Raw genomic sequence first — 20,888 nt, 5'->3', positions numbered from 1 at the left:
CTGTGCAGTAACCAGAACATTACCCCTGCAAGGAGAGGATTTCGGGGACCCTGGGATCTTGGGAGCCAGGGCCTTCTCTCTGCAGCCTGGAAGCCCAGGCCCCCCATCAGCCTGTCAAGCAGGTGGGCAGGCGGGCGAGCTGGCAGGGAGCCAAGCAGCTTTCCGTGCAAAACCTGCCTGCTTTCTGTCGGAAGGTTTGTCCAAATCGACGTGTTCCCATGAAACGTTTGGATTTTGACAAGCTGGCAATTTCTGATGGAAAAACAGTTCCACTGGCAAATTCTGACCAGCGCCTCTCCTGACCGCATAGCTCCCTGCATCTTTGCTGAGCATGGAAACAGAATGGACTTGACACAGGTGGTTGTGCCCTGGGATGCCATCTCAGGCCAGCTCCCCCAGTGCTCCGGCACTCACATTCTCCTAGTGGTGACGTCTGACCCTGGGGAGATGAAAGGCCTCTGCAGGTTGTTTCCTGCAGTGTGAGCTTTGGCTGCAGGCTTCTGTCCCCAGCCATGGCATTAAGGAATCTGTCTAGCCAGGCTGGGCGTCCTCCCTCATCTGTGGTCAGAGCTCACACGGGCCCTTCCAGTGACAAGGTGGCAGCATCTGGCCCTGGGAAAACAGACATCTGCTGTGTGCTCACCCCAGAGATTTCTTTCTTTCTGCAAACTGAAGAGGCCTCTGTCCTGTAGCCTCAGCAGAGGCTGGGAGGAGGCCAGCAGGCCCTGTGGCCCCCCGCAGACTGGGGGAGGCCCTGACCAGTAGCTCTAAAGGCCAGAAGACCCCACTGGACAGGTGGGGAACGGGACTGTGACGTTACGTTGCTGTTCCATGGTTCCTTTCTCCTCAGCTGAAGAAGAAACTGAGCCCTGAAGCAAGGCACCAGACTGGCTTGTCTGTGCGGCTGACCCAGTATTCACCAGAGTGGGGAGAAGGAACAGTGAGGCTGGTGGGCTCCTTCTTCTAAAAAGAAAACAAATCAGAGCATGTTTTTACATCCGGCTTTTGACTCCCCGGCCAACGGGTGTGATCATCCCAGGTAGAAAAGTCAGCCTGTAATGCCCGGCTCCTGCTGGCTGCCCCAATGGAGACTCCACTTCCCCTCTCCTCCCCGTAAGGCAGGGGAACTGCCAGCCACTGCCTGGTACTGTCTGCACCCAGCAGCAACACTCGTCTGCCTCCCGCCGCCCTCTCCTCTGCTGAGGTCCCCCGTGCCCTGCCCTGGCACCCTCTCTGCTATGGGGTCAGACACGCGGGGAGAGCAGGGCAGGTCTGTGCCCTCAGCCCCGGGGCTCTCGCACAGAGCTCTGCCCGCAGGCCCAGCCCTGAACATCACGGCGTCAGAGGAGCTTCTCCCACTATCACGGCAGCCCCTCCTGTTGGTGCCCAAAGCCCGGGACTCGCACTCAGCCCCTGAAAGCAGGGCCGGCTCCAGGCACCAGCCGACCAAGCACGTGCTTGGGGCGGCACCTGGTAAGGGGCGGCCAATCTTGGGGTGGTGGGGATTTTTTTTGGGGGGGAGGGAGTTTGGTCGCTGGGGGTGGGGTGGGTTGTTTTTGTTTCGTCGGCTGGGCGTGTAGGTGTCACTGGGGGGTGGGATTCGGCAGCAGTGCTCCGTGGGGGGGGTGGCGGCACGGCAGGGCGCTCCGCGGGGGCGGGGGCACTGTTTGGCAGCACGGCTCGGCGGTGGGGTGTTTGGTGGCGCGGCGCTCAGTGGGAGATATGTGTGGCGGTGGGAGGGTTCAGCAGCACGGCGCGGCGCTCCGCGGGGGGGTGTTCGGTGGCGCTCGGTGGGGGGGTTCGACGGCACGGCATTTGGCGGTGCTCCGTGAGGGGGGGTGTTCGGCTCCGCGGCGCTCCGCGGAGGTGGGGTGGCGTCGCGGTGCTGAGGGCGTGTGTTATGGTGGCGCTATGGAGGGCGGCACTGATGTATTAGAAGGTAAAACTCCTGTGAAAGGTGCGCTAGTAATGTTCAAAGCCGGCCGGCAATGCAGGTACTGCCACCAGGCTGCACGGTGATTCATCTCAGAGACATCTCATTAATTTAGCAAATACTGCCTGAAAGGAAGAGAGCGCCGGCCACCCAAACTGTTCACACAAATAAAATCCATATCAGACGCCGCTCACCTTTCCGAGGCGGCTTTGCCTTCCCCTCCCCTCTCCTCTGAAATGTGCATGGATATAGGTGAGTAAGCAAAGGTGCACTCACACACAAACACACAGTGACACATCTATAATCATACAGTGCATCACTCTGTTCCTAGGATCTCAACAAAGTTCACCTCCGCTCATTAAAGGTGACATGCTAAACAATTGGGTTTGAGCTCTTATTTTTTTCTACTTTATGGTGGATAAAGAAAGCATGAAAAGGCTTTTTTTTTTTAAATTGTTTCTTTCTTGTTTTTCACTTTAGACATACCCAGTCTTAGCTTCCCTGTTTCTGCTGGTGGGCTCCAGAGGGAGTTTTCTAATGCCTCAAACCAAAGGAGCATGACCACTGAATATTTAGCAAAGAGAGCTTTTCTCCCTACTGTGTGTTCGGCATTTGAGTGAAATGGGTGCCAACCAGAACAACCGACCTCCTCCCCATGCACCTGTTTCAAGCAGCCTGATCAAAACCCCCTTCCTTCCTCCCTTGATCACTCAGGTTTCATATCCTTGGTACTTGTGAGAAAGCTGTGCAAATCTGTGATCACACTGAGTGTACTGTGCACGTCTTAGTATACTTCTCTGTCACCCTGTTTGGACTGTAAGTTCTCTGGGGCACAGACTGTGGGTGATAGTTTTGCTTCTCTGGCACAGTAGGATGCTATAGCAAGAGACAGGTTTCAGTGTGGTAGCCATGTTAGTCTGTATCAGCAAAAACAACGAGGAGTCCTTGTGGCACCTTAGAGATTAACAAATATATTTGGGCATAAGCTTTCGTGGGTGTGACGTTATTGATATAATCTGGGACCATATAGATCATTGTTGCAACCAAGGTCCTGTAGTGGCACGCAAATCTTGTATAAAGGGGGTCAAATGGGGTGTCTAAGACAAGGTTATGGTTTACTGGTTATGATTATGCTGTCTATATGTGTGTATCACTTTTGTAGTTGAAGTTATGAATATTGGCTCTATACTGTCTGTATTTCAAACTTATGCTATGCTGCTGGGTGACATCCCAGACAAACTGGTGTTAGCTCTGCCTAGCCTGCTTGATGGCCCATTAAGGACCATCAGCTATACAATGGACCCATTGAGAGAAGGCAGACACGCCTTGTAACTCAGCAAAGTATGCAGGGACTGGCCCATGTGACTCCAGACTCCATTTTGCTGTAATTTTCCACAGTAAGAACAAAGAGGTGTTCTTACACCTGGAAAAGACTATATAAGGCTGATGCCTCATCTCCATCTTGTCTTCAATCCTGCTTCATACCTCTTGAGGAACTTTGCTACAAGCTGAAGCTTTGAACAAAGGACTGAGGACCCATCCCAGCGGGGGATGTATTCCAGAGACTTGATTTGAACCTGCAGTTTATTCCATCGCTGCTGCAAGCCTGAACCAAGAACTTTGCCATTACTGTATGTAATTGATTCCATTTAACCAATTCTAACTCTCATCTCTATCTTTTTCCTTTTATGAATAAACCTTTAGATTTTAGATTCTAAAGGATTGGCAACAGCGTGATTTGTGGGTAAGATCTGATTTGTATATTGACCTGGGTCTGGGGCTTGGTCCTTTGGGATCAGGAGAACCTTTTTCTTTTACTGGGGTATTGGTTTTCATAACCATTTGTCCCCATAACGAGTGGTACTGGTGGTAATACTGGGAAACTGGAGTGTCTAAGGAGATTGCTTGTGAGACTTGCAGTTAGCCAGTGGGGTGAGACTGGAGTCCTCTTAGTCTGGCTGGTTTGGTTTGCCTTAGAGGTGGAGAAAACCCCAGCCTTGGGCTGTAACTGCCCTATTTGAGCAATTTGTCCTGAGTTGGCACTCTCAGTTGGGTTCTGCCAGAACCGCATTGTCACAGTGGGCTAGAACCCACTTCATCAGATGACTTCATTAGACTGACCTCCCACTTGGTAAGACAACTCCCATCTTTTCATGTGCTATGTATATACCTGTTAGTCTCTAAGGTGCCACTAAGGACCATCCCAAACCGCCCCACCATCCGCTCCAATGCAAGGCATTTCTTTACAGCGCCTTCTCTGATATATACACACACAGCAACGTGTGTGTGTGTATTATTAAAAAGCCCTCTTGATCGGGCACACTTCTCACCCTTGGGAGAGGACAAGGGAACAAATACGTGATGGGTGTTAGTCATGTAGCGTAATGCACCACTGGAAGGTGCTGTGATACTGTGGTGGTGAACGTGGTATAATGACCTGCACACAACAGAATAGCACGGGAGTGACACTTGAGGTATGTCTGTACAGCCCCAGCAAAAGTAGGGCCCAGCTGATAATGGTCTTTCAGCACTACCACGAGAGAAATGTTAAATAATAATAAACCGACCTCGTCAACCCAGTAGTTCTGTCGTCACCCATAGAGCCAGCCACGAAAAAAGAAGGGTGGACAAGATCTGCATTTCTAATGTAAAAGCAAATCAAACCCCACAGGGCTTTAAAAACAACTACCCTTTATTCATCAGAAAGAAGCCAAAAGGAACGTGCCCTGTATTTGGTTCCGAGCACAGGTCCCCATTTGAAGGATGTGCTGACCTCAGGATAGCCATATAGGTTTGGTTGAGGGCACAGGCCTGGGCGTCAGGACACCTGGGTTCTATTCCTGACCTGCTCTTTAGCTTTGGTCACTTCATTTCTCCGTGCCTCTGTTTCCCCACCCACTTTTTGTCTGTGTAGACTGTAGGCTCTCTGGGGTGGGGCCAATCTCTCATCATGTGTTTGGACAGCGCCTAGCACCAGGGGGCCCTGGTCTCGTTTGTGGCCCCTAAGCCCTACCGAAATGCATTACCTAGGGAGGTGGTGGAGTCTCCTTCCTTGGAGGTTTTTAAGTCCCGGCTTGACAAAGCCCTGGCTGGGATGATTTAGTTGGGAATTGGTCCTGCTTTGAGCAGGGGGTTGGACTAGATGACCTCCTGAGGTCTCTTCCAACCCTGATATTCTATGATTCTATGATTCTACGACTGTCCTCTGCGCACAAACCCTAGCCTCTCCCCTGCCCCCCACATCTCCCTGAGCCTCCCTCCTGCCTCCCTTAGCCTCCTTCCTGTCCCCATCCCCCTGTACCCCCCTCAGCCTCCCTCGGCTCCCCACACCCCGGCCCCCTTAACCTTCCCGCACATTCTTCTGCCCCCTGCCCCCACATGCCCTGCACCTCCCTCAGCCGCTCTTATATCCCACATGATCACCTCCAACCCCCACAGCCTCCCCTCTGCCCCATCCCCATGCCCCCCTCAGCCTTCCCCCTGCCCCCCACACTCCCTGGCCCCCTCAGCCTTCTTCCTGCCCTCCACACCTACTACCCCTGTCAGCGTTCCCCCTGCACACTCTGTCTCCCTCATGCCCATATCCCTCTGTCCCCCTCAGCCTGCCCCCTATCCCTGCCCCCACACCCCCCTGCAACCCGCTCAGCCTTCCCCCCACATCCCCTCACAGTCCCCATGCGCTGTCCAGGCCCTGAACCATGGCCTCAGCCAGTCTGCCTGTGGGCTCGGCTTCAGCCTCCTGGAGCCCAGCGGGAGGTGGCAGCCAGCGTCAGGAGGGCAGCCTGCCTGCCACATGCAGACAGAGCGTGGGGACGGGGCGGCCCTCGCGCAGGCCTCAGCCCCGCTGGCAGCAGTGGGAGATGGCGCCATTTTGATGAAGGGACAATTGGCGCCTTTGGCCACGTTTCCATGGGACAGGTGAGAAGCCCCCGCAATCCCGAGTCACAATCAGAGCGCGAGGGCGGCCGCGCTGCTGCCCCTGTTGTGCATGGGGTCGGCCCAGCACGCCCAGCTGATGGGGGTGATCCTGTCACGGAGTGTGGGGGGACTCAGGGTCCTGCACCCCCAGCTTCCTGCGATTCACCATGACTCTCAGCCAGCCAGTAAAGCAGAAGGTTTATTTAGACGACAGGAACACAGTTCAAGACAGGTCCCGCAGGCACAGAAAACAGGACCCCCTCAGTTAGGTCCATCTTGGGGTCCTCGGGCACCCCAGCCCCTTGGGAGTACAGAGCCCTGTCTGCCTCCCAGCCATTCCACCAGCCAGCTCCTGAAACTCTCCCTTTAGCGACCCCTCCCACAGCCTTTGTTCAGTTTCCCGGGCAAAGGTGTCACCTGGCCTCTAACCCCTTCCTGGGTTCTCATGTTACATGCTCAGGTATTCTCCGGTCAGTCTCCCATCCCCCAATGCAGACTATCCTAGCCACACTCCCCTGCCAGCATTCAAAGACCACAGTAAGAACAGTCCCAGTTCGTCACAGATGCATAGCCAGAATCAGCCAGAATCCACTGGAAGCTGCTTTACCAGGGCAGCCAGACTTATGGGGCCGGCTGCAGCTGGCATTCGGGGTGTGCGGGCGGGAGGGAGGAGGCAGCATGAATTGCATGTGGGAGATTCATTCGTTGTTTGTGTGACAGCACAAACTCCCCCTCATCCCAAAACCTGGTCCCCAAATGAGCAGACTGGAGCACATCACACTAAGCAAACTGGTGCCACGTTCAACAAAATAAACAGGTCCCATCTCGTGTCCTTTGTTGCACATTTCGATGGCCTGGGTGCTCTTTTCCAGAACTATACGGACGTGGAGCTGTTCCCTCTAATGCACCAGTTCCTGCCCCCTGTATCCCAGCCGGAGAGCTGGGACACAGAGAGCAGCTGCCTTGACAGTCGCTGAATGAATCCAGTTTGATCCTCTTCCCTGTGGGACAGATGCAGCAGCAGCGCAGTCTCGCTCCAGCCCATCCCACTCAGGTATCTCCTCACCCGGCCGTGACCTGTCGGGACAATGTCCATAAAGGCATGGAGCCCCGGCTCTGGTTTCTGATGTGGAAGTGGGGGACGCTTCAGGTTGCTAACTCGCCCGCTCAGCTGCAGCGTCGGGATGGGTGAGTTTTATTGAAATGCCCAGTATTTCACACAGCCTGGAGATGTAGGGCCAGAGCCTGGTGGTGGGCACCAGAGCCCCAGGCGGTGTGGGCACGTGGGGGAGGTGCAGTGGCAGGGCATGCTATGTGGCCCCTGTGGGACACCATGTGCCCTGAGTGCCCGGGCACAGGAAGGAACGTGCCCAGACAGATGCAGTAACTACCGCATAGAGAGGGGCAGCCTGCACTCCTCTCAGTGCCGCCCCTCAGCCCGGGCAGGTGCACAAGGGGGAGGGGAGCCCTGGTGCATCCTCTGCTTTCCCGACCCTGCCTGGCCGAGGCACAAGGGATGGGGGCGCAGTGAGGTACATGCTGCTTTTCCTTTGAAACGGAGCAGCATTTCCCCCAGCAAGTGCATGCTGCAGCATGAGCCTGGCTAGCTAGGAGTCTGGCAGTGCCTCCTGGTGGGTAAAGAGTGCCCCCGGGGCCATGGGGTACCAGGAGCCTGGCGGGGATCCCCTGCCCAGCGTTCTGCTGGACCCTAGGCAGGAATCCTCCCGCCCTGCCCCAGGTTCCTTTAGGCATTGGGGCCAAAGCACTTTAGAACACAAAGGAACTAGCATAAACCATGTTTTAAAAATGGGGAAACTGAGGTATGGTGCAGTGTAATGAGTTTTCCAAGGTCACAGGTCGAACTCAGGCCCTCTGTGTCTTAGACTATTAGAGTGTGTGAACGGCTGCTAGCTGGCAGCGTCCCCGCTCCTCTGGGGCGTCAGGAGAAGGGGAGGCGTGTTTTCAAGGATGAGTGACTCCAGATTGGTATTTCACTTCAGTTCCAAACATTGTAGTTCTGGCTTGTCAGACTCACTGAAATCCTTCTCCTTTAAAGCTTTAACCCTTTGCCTGCCATGGGGTTACGCCTCTCTCCTCTCTCTCACAAGGATACCTGAGATTGCTGGCAGCGTGTCACAGTTACTTGGGCTGTGACATTGTCTGAAGAATTTGGGGTCCAGGCAGCTCCAAAAAGAAGGTGTTTCCAATGAAATCTGTCTGGGGATGATGTCTGGGCAAAGTGTTTCCATTGCAACAGTGTGTTTCGGTGTGTCGTTTACACGGTGTTCTCTCTCGCTCTCTCTAATTCATTTGCACGTTTGTATCACGGTCACTTTTGGGGTTAGTTGTGGACTTTCTAACTTTGCAACACCATATGAATACAATGATGGCTGACAGAAAGCACGGTGCCGGACTCCAGTGCGGCTTTAGCCTGTTCTGGTTTGACACACACACACACACACCCTGCCTGCCCCACCCCGCCTCACCCCACAAAAAGCTGCCATTTTGCACCTGTCACGGGTCGGCAGCAGCTATAATCAAACTTGGGACCTCTGGAGCTTCACACGTGAGCCTCTGCTGTAGGGTTCTCAACCTATTTACCATTGGGGGCTGCATATGCCGTGCTCTGCGTTATGTGGGCTGTAGCTACACAAGATGTAATACCAGGGCCGGGATAGATATACCTGGGGGCGGGGCCGGGGGTGAATGAGCCGGTTTCTGTCCAAGAGTCTGGATTGCTCTGGGCTGCTGATCCCGGCAAGGTCATTGTGAATCCCTGCGCTGAGTGCTGAAGGTGGCCTGGGAAAAGCATGTGTGGGGCGGGGGAGGGGTGTCTATGTTAATCCCGGCTGAAATAAATGGCCATGCCCTTGCTAGGGCAGCGCTTACAGTGCACCCCTCAGGGACCCGGCTCCATTTTGAACTCTTTTTTGGCCAGGACTGTGGCCCCTGGCGACTCTGCCCACTTTAAGCCTGGCCTGAGCTGGGCCCACAGAACAGCTGCAGTGTCAGCAGCGTGTCCCCCTCTGGGCTGCTGGGCTGCAGTGCAGGGGGCAGCATGCCTGGCGTGGGGCACACAGCAGCTCTGTGCCCTGGGCCCCTCTCACCTGGCACTCATCTGAGGGGGGCAGAGCCCTGCCGGAGGCTGCCCAGCTGCTGTCTCTGTGTGGGTGAGCGGGCACTGCCCTCCGGCTGGTGGTAGTGACTGTGGACGGGGGGAGCTGGGACAGAGGGAGTTGCTCCGAGCAGCACTCCCCTTGCAGCGGTGCAGCGCGGGGAGAGAGGCGGCAGCTCCTTCCTCACCACAGGGAGCGCTCCAGCCGGCCCTGACCCGCCCGGGACCCGGGAGCCAGGCCATCGGAGCCGCAATCTTTGAATGGTTTTTACCATGCAGCTGGGTCCCAGCTGTGTGCTAATCGGGCCGGCTGCAGAGATGGAGACAGTGGCCGGGCCGGGGGAGAGGTGAATGGTGGGCTTCACCCCGTCTCCAGAGACTTGGGCCCACCCCGCCCATGCTGAGCCCCTTTGAACATGCAGCCATGTCCTGCGGTGCCTACCTGGGAGCTGAGCTCTTCTGAAAATCTGGCCCAGTAGTTGAGCCCTCTGAAAACTCTGGCCTTAGCGTCTAAGGGTAACATTTTCAAGAGTGGCTAAGTCACTTAAGTGCCTAAATCCCAGTGACGTCTAGTGGGATTTAGGCACTTGTGAAACTCTCTCCTGGTCTCATGTCCAGCGGTTTCTGTCCCCTGCAGGGTTCCAGTCCAGCTCTCTCCTGCTTCTGTCTGCGCTGTCCATGATGGTGCTCCTTTGCGTAGCCCCCGTGCAGGGCAACGGGACCCTGGCCCACAAGAAGGTCGAGAGGGGTGAGTAGAGAACCCGTCGGAGAGCTTCTATCATCTGCCATATCCGAGATCGTGGGCCTGATTCTGCTCCTCTCCCCCATGCCGGGGTCACCCCTAGATCCACTTATCCACTGAATGCACCTTCCAGCCCCCCCGCCAGCGCTGGGCCCAAAGAAACGCTGAGTTCTCCGAAGGGATCGCAAGGCCGGTCTGCGCTAGTGAGCCCACTACTCCCATTCGCAGGCCTCCAGCGCCTGGGAATGGGCCCGCCGGGGTGGGGGAGGTGCTGCTCGATTGCCTGTTTGCTTTACACAGCTTCGTTATCCCTTTCTCCGGTAACGGCTGCCAAGCCCCCGGCAGTGACTGAAGAGCGCTGGTGCCAACCGCAGGGCAGAGTGTGAGAACCAGGCACCCCCCCCAAATTGGCTGGGAGTTCTACCCTTCCATCTCACCAACTCCTATACTAGGGCTAGCCCCGGCTAACAGCTGGGGATCTCTCGCTCATGCCTAGAAGCCTTGCCCCCAGAGTCCAGGCAGCAGGGAGAGCCAGTTGCTCCTTGTCAGGGGTTTTCATTCCCTTCTCCCCACACCTCCAGCGGCTCTGGGAGCTGCTCAGGGGCTTGCCCAGGCAGGCCAGGGGCCGAGCCAGCTCCAGAGGTGGCCCTGAGCCCCTGCCCCCGCAGTGCTCAGCAGCTCCTCCCCCTCGGCTCAGCTATGGGGGAGGGGCACACAGGGGGATTGTCTGGGGGGTAGGGGAGCTGGGGGGCTCAGGCTCGAGGGAGGACCCTGGGGAGGGGAGGGGCAGTATAACCACAGTGCTCTCATTCTACCAGGATAGTTCGGGACAATTTCCGCTCCAAAGACAAGCCCCTCGATAGGATGTCTGCAATTTTCAAAGGCACCACAGGGAGTTGGGTGCCTAAATCCCACTGAATTCCAATCACAGTCGGGTGTCAAACTCCCTTAGGCTCTTTGAAAACTCCCATTTAAATTGTCACCGATGGGTTTCATAATTAACATTCGCTGAGATGGATCTGGCAGCGTCTCCCCCACCCTCGCCAAACGATTTCTTCAGCAGTACGGACTCAGGAAGGATACAGAGCCTTGGTTTACAGTTGATTCATCTCTTCAAGGTTTCTTCAAAACCAGCAGAGCAAGAAACTATTCTTATTTTATTTTATTGGTAAAATGAAAGTGTAAGATCTGGAGCGGGATTCTGTGGCCAGGAATGGCCGGGGCGGATTCTGTGGCTGTAGTATTGTGAAATACACAGGACCTGCCTCTAAAAACCCAGCCTCCAGTTACCCCAGGCTGATTTGATCGAGCTAGCTAGCGCTCTCTCCCCCCCTCCCCACCTGCCCCCTTAACCTGATGTTCGTGGCATTTCAGGGTTCCCCAAAGACTGCAGCAACATTCCCAGGGACAGCCCCAGCGGGGTCCAGGTCATCCAGCCAGCAGGCTCTCCCCCTCGAGTGGTGTGGTGTGACATGGACACCGAAGGCAAGGGCTGGACCGTTGTCCAGAGAAATTCTTACAACACAGAGATCACCTGGAAGGAGTCCTGGAGCACCTACAAGTACGGCTTTGGGAACGTGCAGCAGGATTACTGGCTGGGCAACGAGTACCTGTCCCTGCTCACGCGGCAGAACATCTACAAGGTCCGCTTTGTCGTGGAGGACAAATCCAACAACACCCGCTACGCAGAGTACGACATCTTCAGTGTCGAGGATGAGCCCAGCGGGTACCCTCTGAGGCTGGGCAGGTACTCTGGGGACGGCGAGGACTATCTCACCACCTACCACTCCGGCCTGGGGGGCATACACGACAACATGAAGTTCAGCACAAGTGACAAGGATCAGGACCAGACCAGTGGGAACTGCGCAAGTAGCTATGGAGGCTGGTGGTACGACAAGTGTCAGAACGTCCTGCTCAATAGGAAAGGCTACATCTACTGGGCAGGGTTCTGTAAGAGTGGGGAGTGCAAGTCTTCCCTCATCCTGGTTAAGCCAACAGACGTGTGCTGGGTCCGGCAGGAGGAGCCCATCCTCCTTGGGAGCAGCGCCGCTGAGAAGGGGAGACAATATTAGATCAGACACGGCGCGCCATCCCCCACCTAATCAGTGCAGTCCCTGCAATGCCTCCACTCTGCTCACCCCCTTCCCTGTTGGCTTCTGCACGGTAAATCCCCTGGAATAAATGCTGAGAGCTGACCCCGCCGGTGCGTTCGAATGACACAAAGAGTGTGATTGGTGTGTATAACTGGACCCCCACTTCCACTCTGCCTCGCTGGAAGCCATGTCACTCACTACGACTTTAGACCCACATTAACCTCTGCTTCTCCCAGCCCTGCCACTGCCCCTTGGCATTAGTGATCAATGAATCATGACACTGGATTTCTAGCAACTGTCATTGAGCATTTAAATGGGGGATGACTCAAAGCCAGGACTTTACATCTGAATCCTGCATGTATTAGCTGTGGTGAGTTTGGGTTCAAAAACCTGGCCTCTGTGTTTTTAATAAATATGGTTATTACATGAGAAAACATTGCAACAGTAATTAGTTGCTGATAAACCACTGAGATTAGATAGACGTGCAACGAAACCACACAATAAAGATATTGGTGTCCCTCTTCAACCCAAGGGGCTAGTCAAAGTTTGGGGCCCTGGGGATGTTCCAGTGGGGAGCAGAAATTGGCAGTGGAGTCTGGTAATTTTTTGATGTCTTGTTTATTTACAAGGAACATACAGAGTCCTGCTTCTCCAAACACAGCAGGAGCCAACAGCAGGGATTAGCCTCCCTGCTCTCAGCTCCAAGCCTCTTTAGCCAGCACCTGGCCCAAAAGCTCTCTATGCTCCTCCCAAGATGTAGTCCTGGCTGGTCCACTGGCAGGGGTGAAGATGGGGGGGAATGTGAAGGGGCGTTGCCCCCCCCCAAACTGCATCTTTCCATTCCCCTCCTGACCATGGCCCTTCAGTGCATCCCCAGGACACAAGGCCCTGTCCAATTGGCCTTCCTGACAGAACCTGCATGGAGAGCGTGCGTAGGGGGGAGTTTGGGGGGCAGGTTTGGAAAGAGGGATTTTTTCAGGGGGAGGGAAGCTGGGAGCCCTACTGGTGCTGAATTTCCATAGTGCAGAGGTTCAGCTGGGACAGGCGTCCAAACTGTTGGTACTTGTCTCAAGATAAGTAGGATGTGGGTGGTCTGGAAATCTTATCATAGAATATCAGGATTGGAAGGGACCTCAGGAGGTCATCTAGTCCCACCCCCTGCTCAAAGCAGGGCCAATCCCCAGACAGATTTTTGCCCCAGATCCCTAAATGGCTCCCTCAAGGATTCAACTCACCACCCTGGGTTTAGCAGGCCAATGTTCAAACCACTGAGCTATCCCTCTCCCCTTGTAAAGTCAGCCCTTCTCACCAATTACGGACGTATCTGGGTGTGACGTTATTGACATAAACTGGGACCGTATAGATCATTGTTGCAACCAAGGTCCTGTAGTGGCACCCAAATCTGGTATAAAGGGGGTCAAATGGGGTGTCTAGGACAAGGTTATGGTTTGCTGGTTATGATTATGCTGTCTATATGTGTGTATCAGTTTTGTGGTCGAAGTTATGAATATTGGCTCTATACTGTCTGTATGGCAAACTTATGCTATGCTTCTGGGTGACATCCCAGACAAGCTGAGATTAGCTCTGCCTAGCCTGCTTGATGGCCCATTAAGGACCATCAGCTATACAATGGACCCATTGAGAGAAGGCAGATACGCCTTGTAACTCAGCAAAGTATGCAGGGACTGGCCCATGTGACTCCAGACTCCATTTTGCTGTAATTTTCCATGGTAAGAACAAAGAGGTATTCTGACACCTGGAAAAGACTATATAAGGCGGATGCCTCATCTCCATCTGGTCTTCAATCCTGCTTCATACCTCTGGAGGAACTTTGCTACAAACTGAAGCTCTGAACAAAGGACTGAGGACCCATCCCAGCGGGGGATGTATTCCAGAGACTTGATTTGAACCTGCAGTTTATTCCATCGCTGCTGCAAGCCTGAACCAAGAACTGTGCCATTACTGTATGTAATTGATTCCATTTAACCAATTCTAACTCTCATCTCTATCTTTTTCCTTTTATAAATAAACCTTTAGATTTTAGATTCTAAAGGATTGGCAACAGCGTGATTTGTGGGAAAGATCTGATTTGTATATTGACCTGGGTCTGGGGCTTGGTCCTTTGGGATCAGGAGAACCTTTTTCTTTTACTTGGGTACTGGTTTTCATAACCATTTGTCCCCGTACGAGTGGCACTGGTGGTTATACTGGGAAACTGGAGTGTCTAAGGAGATTGCTTGAGAGACTTGCGGTTAGCCAGTGGGGTGAGACCGAAGTTCCCTTAATCTGGCTGGTTTGGTTTGCCTTAGAGGTGGAAAATACCCCAGCCTTGGGCTGCAACTGCCCTGTTTAAGCAATTTGTCCTGAGTTGGCACTCTCAGTTGGGTTCCGCCAGAACCGCATTGTCACAGTGGCGTAGTCGGCAGGATCCACAGAACCAGGTCAATTAAGCTTTGGGTCAGAACCCCACGCTATCCAAATTTGAATTTTGGAATTGAGAGTTTTGTTGGTTAAAGAGCTGCTGCAATGGCTGAGCAAAGAGCATATGAGGGACTTGGCAAAAAAGCCCTGGAAAATTTGTGTTCAGAAAAGAGGATAAGTTTTAGAAAGAAAGCTACAAATCAAGAACTGAGAAATCTGTTAATAGCCAGTGATCAGGGGGCAAGAGCACAGCCCTTACCTGAGGCTGCAGAAGATGCAGAAAAAATTAGGATGCAAAGGGTGACAAGTAAACTGCAATTTGAGCATGAACAGAAGCTAGCAGATCTTCGATTGCTGGAGAAGCAAAAAATAGCAGAATTAGAGAAGGAGGCTGCTGAGAGAGAGAGAAAGAAGCCGATCAAAGAAAGAAGGAGGCTGATGAGAGAGAAGAGAGAGCGCGTAAGGGGCGTCTAGAGCTGCTCGCTGCTGAGCAGGAGACTCACAGGATGGAACAGGAGACTCACAAGATGGAACAGGAGACGGCCAGACTTCAGCTCCAAGTAATGGAAGAGCGGAGAAAGTCATCCCCACCTGGTACTCCACTTCCCCCCCGCCATGAGAAAAACTGGGAAAGGATGTGTCCCATTTACAATGATACTGAGGATATAGAGATGTTTTTGTCTACCTTTGAACGCCTCTGCAATCTGTACCAGATCCCCGAGGGTCAGCGAATGCCTGTCCTGCTGACCAGACTGACTGGAAAAGCCAGGGAGGTATTCAATGACTTGGGGGAACAAGAAGCCTTAGATTATGAGCGGTTTAAGGATTCTGTGTTAAGGCGGTTCAAGGTTACTCCTGAATCTTACAGAGTTAAGTTTAGAGAGTTTAAAATGTCTAAGGATTGTACTTTTGTAGAATGTGCTCATAAGCTGATGGGTTTTGTTAAAAAGTGGGTTATGGGAGCCAAGGCGCATGGGAGTTTTGAAAAACTGCTGGATTTAATAACTTTGGAACAGTTCTTAGATATTGTGCCTGACAATGTGAGAGCAGCTGTGTGTGACAGGGACCCTGAGTCAGTCCTACGGGCAGCAGAGATTGCGGATGCCCATACCCAAAACAGGGCTCGAGAAGGGTGTAAAACCCCGGGGAAAACTGATCACCATTCTCCCCAGTTCAAGAGGAGGGAAGGATTTAAAAATAAACCTGACTCTTCTAAAGGAGTTCAAGGGGGCCCGGAGGGTAGGAACTCACATCCCAGGACAGAACAGGTTACATGCTATCACTGTGGTATCCTGGGCCACATGAGACCAGACTGCCCGACACTGAAGGGCAGCCCAAAACCAGCAACCCCAAATGCCCTGGCCAATGCTAACCCTGTTGTTGTAAACTCACAGGCAAGCCACACAGAGCCCAGCATTGGTGCCCTGTGTGCAAATGCTGTTTCTGTGGTCTCGGAAGAATTTGACCTTAAAACTCACATTAAAGCTAAATATGGGGGAAATAATGCAGAGTTTATTAGCAGTGCAGAAGTGAATGGAGTGAGGTGTATGGCATGGAGGGACACCGCAGCAGATATTACTCTGGTTAAAGCAAGTCTTGTCAGGAAGGAAGATTATTTGCCAGGTGAAGATGTAACTGTTGTAGCCTTATCTAAGTATTTTGTCAGGGTGCCTTTGGCTAAAATCCACCTGAAATGGAAGGGATTGGAGGGCACCATGGTTGTGGGAGTAAAAGACATAATCCCTAAGGATATTATGATTGGAAATGATATTAAAGCTATGGTCAGTCAAGTTAATACAAACCAAGCACAAGAGAGGATTGATCCTAAGGTTGTGCCTAGGGAGGGTTTCTCCAAAAGTTTGTCTTTGGAAAGTAGCTGTTTGGCTGTGAATGAAGTTTCTGAATGTCTATCTAATGTCTCAGAAGTAAATCTGGAATTAGATCAAGCGAAGGGAGAGGAGAACAAGGAGATTTTGGATGAGCCTAGGCAGTCTTGTGAGCTGATGGCTTTATCTAGTCAGCAGTTTGGGGAGGCAAGGAGAGTGGAAGATGAGTGTCCCTATACCTTACCTGTTTCCTGTGTGGAGAATAGTGACAGTGAAGGAAATGTGCCTGTGTCTGTCAGGGGTATTGACTTGCCTATGGAGGAAGCTACCCCAGTCTCCAAGCAGTTGTCTGTGAACAGCCCGGTGTGCTGGGACAAGGGAAATGAAATCCTAAGCTGTATGTCTAGTAAAGGGAAATGCGTCACCAACTCTTTTTTGTCTGTGGAGCAGACAGAAGGTGCCTTTTGGCCTGTGATGGTTGAGAGTAATTTAGTTGTCTCAGAGTTGGTTCTGGATTCAACTAAAGCCCAGGAAGGGAATGGTCCTAAGTTTGCATCTGCTGGGGAGAATGGCACCGTAACTAGGTTGCATCCAGTTAGTGTCTTAGCAAAATCCCAGAGATCAGAAGATTCTGGTGCTTGTATTTTGCCTGTTGCTCATGTGTGGTTGGAGAAGGGTGTAACAACTCTGTCTGATCAGGGTGATACCCTAGCCAGGGCACAAGGAGAGCAGAGAGGTAATTTGGTTGTGGTACCTACGGACAGTTTAACAACTTGTAGCAAAAAGGAAAAAATTCCTAAGCTTGTGTGTGGCAAAGAGAAGGGAACTATTTCTAACCTTTTATCTAGGAAGTCTATGGGTTCGCCTGAAAGGGGATTGTGTAGAAATCTGCCTGATGGGCCAAAGGTGATCCTGAATGTAAGTAAGACCCGGATAAAGTCTGTTGTTGCTCAGGAAAGTGTTCCTTTAGAGCAAGCCCTAGGTGAAGAGGGTAAGGGCAGAATTTCTGTGAGGGGTGAATTGCTGCTTAGAAAAGCTCCTGGAGAAAGGAATCCTCATGGTACTCGGTGCAAGCAGTTCCCTGCAACTGAAGGGTGTGAGAGTGATTTAATCAAGGAAGTTTCAGTTCCTAGCAGCAAACAATTGTCTGTTGTGAATGGATCCACTGACTTTCCTTTTAAAAGATCCAGTGTGGGTAGCTTTGAGAAGGTCTCAGAGGAAGTAAAAGTTGTTAAGGAATTGAGGCAGCCCTATAACCAAGTGGCTGGGTGGGGCCAACTTGTTGGGGAGACAATGGTGTTGGAACAGGAATGTCTCCTTTCTAATTCTTTAAATGAGCAGTTTGTGCTTCAGGGTTTGAGGACAGATTTGGTTACTGATGTGTCAGAGCAGAGCAGTTTTATGGCTAAATGCTTGAGGATGCGGGGGAGAGCAAGCAAACTCTCACCCGCAGACTCTTTGGATTTGTGTGGTATCTCTTTAAGACAGAGTCCAGCCTTGGAAATGATAGCAGTTACAAATGTGAAAACTGGTGGACTGGCTCTGGTCCGGGGTAGTGCAAATTACTTGTCTGGCTGGGAGGGGAAGGACTTGCTAATAGCTGTTAGCACAGAGGGCCCACCCCATCAGCCAGTGAATTCTGTTAAGCAAGAGAAATCAGGGTTTGATCCTGCAGGACAAGGAGGAAAGAGAAAACTGAATTTTGCAAAGGGAAGCCACAGGTTAACCCTAAAATGCCCAAACTCCGATGGTATTGAGCCAAAGGTGTGGCATGTCAAAAACGATTGTAGATGGACACTTGCAATAAACTTGTTGTTATTGCTAAATTTTGTAATGAATGTGTTGCTATTGCCACAAACTGTAAAAATGTACAATGTGCCTAATCTTTTGGAGAATCCCTTAAATGTGTTAAAAGGAATACATAAAAACACACGTTATGTTAAAAGGCCTTGCTATATTGATGTTTCACAGTTGATGCCTGTAAACAATATGGGAACTTTTCACAGGGGAAAAGACATTCCAGACCTAATGTGCTGTATGAAAAGGAAGACTGAGGCACACTACCATATTGCTTTCATGGCTAAATGCCAAGATTCCTGTACTATGAAGAACATTAATATCTGCATTTATTTAATGTTAATTGGGTTCCGAACATTTGCCCGAGCTTGTGTGGATAAAGTAACGGTTTCCTTTAGCTCTTGGAAAGATCACATGAGACATACAGGGACGATGCTGCCAGAGCAGATCCAATCCACTATTGTTCTAACTAAGTTTTACCTTGGGTTTGTAAAGAGGTTCAATCATGTGGTTGAACATAATTTTGATAAACCGTTTCTGTTATACACTGGTATGGCTTCTAACCCAATACTAGCTGTAGTGAGACAGAACCCAGGATGGGGAGCTCTTGGGATGCAGTCAGTGATGTTTGTGTCATCCCTTCCTGCATCAATTTTGCGTTGGGGGTGTGACGTTATTGACATAAACTGGGACCGTATAGATCATTGTTGCAACCAAGGTCCTGTAGTGGCACCCAAATCTGGTATAAAGGGGGTCAAATGGGGTGTCTAGGACAAGGTTATGGTTTGCTGGTTATGATTATGCTGTCTATATGTGTGTATCAGTTTTGTGGTCGAAGTTATGAATATTGGCTCTATACTGTCTGTATGGCAAACTTATGCTATGCTTCTGGGTGACATCCCAGACAAGCTGAGATTAGCTCTGCCTAGCCTGCTTGATGGCCCATTAAGGACCATCAGCTATACAATGGACCCATTGAGAGAAGGCAGATACGCCTTGTAACTCAGCAAAGTATGCAGGGACTGGCCCATGTGACTCCAGACTCCATTTTGCTGTAATTTTCCATGGTAAGAACAAAGAGGTATTCTGACACCTGGAAAAGACTATATAAGGCGGATGCCTCATCTCCATCTGGTCTTCAATCCTGCTTCATACCTCTGGAGGAACTTTGCTACAAACTGAAGCTCTGAACAAAGGACTGAGGACCCATCCCAGCGGGGGATGTATTCCAGAGACTTGATTTGAACCTGCAGTTTATTCCATCGCTGCTGCAAGCCTGAACCAAGAACTGTGCCATTACTGTATGTAATTGATTCCATTTAACCAATTCTAACTCTCATCTCTATCTTTTTCCTTTTATAAATAAACCTTTAGATTTTAGATTCTAAAGGATTGGCAACAGCGTGATTTGTGGGAAAGATCTGATTTGTATATTGACCTGGGTCTGGGGCTTGGTCCTTTGGGATCAGGAGAACCTTTTTCTTTTACTTGGGTACTGGTTTTCATAACCATTTGTCCCCGTACGAGTGGCACTGGTGGTTATACTGGGAAACTGGAGTGTCTAAGGAGATTGCTTGAGAGACTTGCGGTTAGCCAGTGGGGTGAGACCGAAGTTCCCTTAATCTGGCTGGTTTGGTTTGCCTTAGAGGTGGAAAATACCCCAGCCTTGGGCTGCAACTGCCCTGTTTAAGCAATTTGTCCTGAGTTGGCACTCTCAGTTGGGTTCCGCCAGAACCGCATTGTCACACTGGGGTTTGGCCTTAATGGAAATCCTGGGAGAAAGCCTCATGCTACTGCTGCTTCTGGGTCTGACGCAAACCAGGAAGTACAGGACCACGGTTAATAAGAGCAGCTCAAAAGATCATTTTCGCTGAGCCCAGCCCTGCACAGATTTCCAGCTTAGGTTTGCATTTTCAGCAAAAGTTCTTCTTGATTATTTTCTCCCAACCCCTTTGTGCCTCTGTAGGGGGCCAGGGTGGCTGCCCTCCGAACCTGAGGGTAAAGGGCCTTTCCCTCAGCCTGAGTGGGCGGGGCCAGCCCAAGCTCGCTCCACCCCCCGGAAGGGGAGGGGTGGAACAGGAAGTATAAAGGGCGGGGCCCTTAGCTCAGTTGGAGCAGCACCAGGGAGGGAGGCAGACGCAGACTGTGGGCTGCTCCCTTCAGACCCTGCTGCCATGCCAGGGGAGGCCCTGGACCAGTGGAGACCTCACCTGGAGGACGGACTGGGGCTGCCAGGACTGCCCGCTGCCGAGTACCCAGAGGAACTGGAGGAGCCGGAGGGGGAGCTGGAGCTGCCAGCAGCCGAGTACCCAGAGGAGCTGGAGGAGCCTGAGCCTGAGCCTGAGCGGGAGCTGGAGCTGCCAGCAGCGGACTGCACCGGCGGGACCAGAGGGATTCGGACGAGCAATTGGGTAGGAAGTAGCCCAGGGACAGAGCTGCGCAGTGGTGAGTCTGTATTGCGGAAGGACGCCGCTGATCCTGTGGCGGGACCCTCGTCCTGCCACTGCCAGGGTCCTGGGCTGGAACGCAGTGGTGTAGGGTGGGCCTGCGTTCCCCTACCCGGCCGAGCCACACCGGGACCTTTGCCGGCGCTCCCCTGCCTGAGGGGCGCGCTACTGACCTTTGCCGGCGCTCCCCTGCCTGAGGGGCGCGCTACTGACCTTTGCCGGCGCTCCCCTGCCTGAGGGGCGCGCTACAGACTCTGGCTGGCGGCCGCCCCGCCGCTAATTCCCCGCTGACGGAGGCGTGACCCAGGCCGGCCAGTGACCTCATAGCTCCCCACCGCCCCCTAACGGGTAGGTGGGTCAACGCAGATCACAGACTCCATAATAGCCAGCCACCCCGTCAGTTGCATCCTGGGGCGCTCCAGGGACAGGGGTGAGGGATAGAGGAGCAGATACACGACACACCTGTCTTCAGTTCCTTTGGGTGGAAGTTCCTGATTGCATGGATGAATCCCGTTCAGATGGGCGGGTTTTGTTTGTCTGTGGTGAGAAGTGGGGCTGTCAGGTCCAGCAGGCAGGTGAGGACAGTGCTGGCGCAA

At 52.5% G+C, this 20,888-nt stretch overlaps 1 protein-coding gene across 6 annotated transcripts; it reads left to right on the top strand.

The window, feature by feature from the left end:
- Nucleotides 1–911: 911 nt before the first annotated feature.
- On the top strand, nucleotides 912–19,234 carry LOC135977684 (fibrinogen-like protein 1-like protein). 6 transcript variants are annotated; one of them, XM_065578921.1, is made up of 3 exons: nucleotides 912–1,473; nucleotides 9,604–9,714; nucleotides 11,083–19,234. In XM_065578921.1, exons 1-3 carry the CDS (start codon nucleotides 1,059–1,061, stop codon nucleotides 11,778–11,780), a joined length of 1,224 nt encoding a protein of 407 aa, XP_065434993.1. In that variant the 5' UTR covers nucleotides 912–1,058; the 3' UTR covers nucleotides 11,781–19,234. The 6 variants fall into 6 exon arrangements, with proteins under 6 accessions (XP_065434993.1, XP_065434996.1, XP_065434995.1 ...); XM_065578924.1 differs by lacking the exon at nucleotides 912–1,473 and adding an exon at nucleotides 6,242–7,039 and having other exon boundaries at nucleotides 11,083–14,212; XM_065578923.1 differs by lacking the exon at nucleotides 912–1,473 and adding an exon at nucleotides 7,633–8,117 and having other exon boundaries at nucleotides 11,083–14,212.
- Nucleotides 19,235–20,888: the final 1,654 nt, after the last annotated feature.

This window comes from Chrysemys picta, unplaced genomic scaffold, assembly GCF_011386835.1.
Source record: "Chrysemys picta bellii isolate R12L10 unplaced genomic scaffold, ASM1138683v2 scaf9, whole genome shotgun sequence".
NCBI lineage: Eukaryota > Metazoa > Chordata > Testudines > Emydidae > Chrysemys > Chrysemys picta.
The sequence above is the reverse complement of the archived record's forward strand: the minus strand, read 5'-3'. Positions and strand labels throughout refer to the sequence as shown.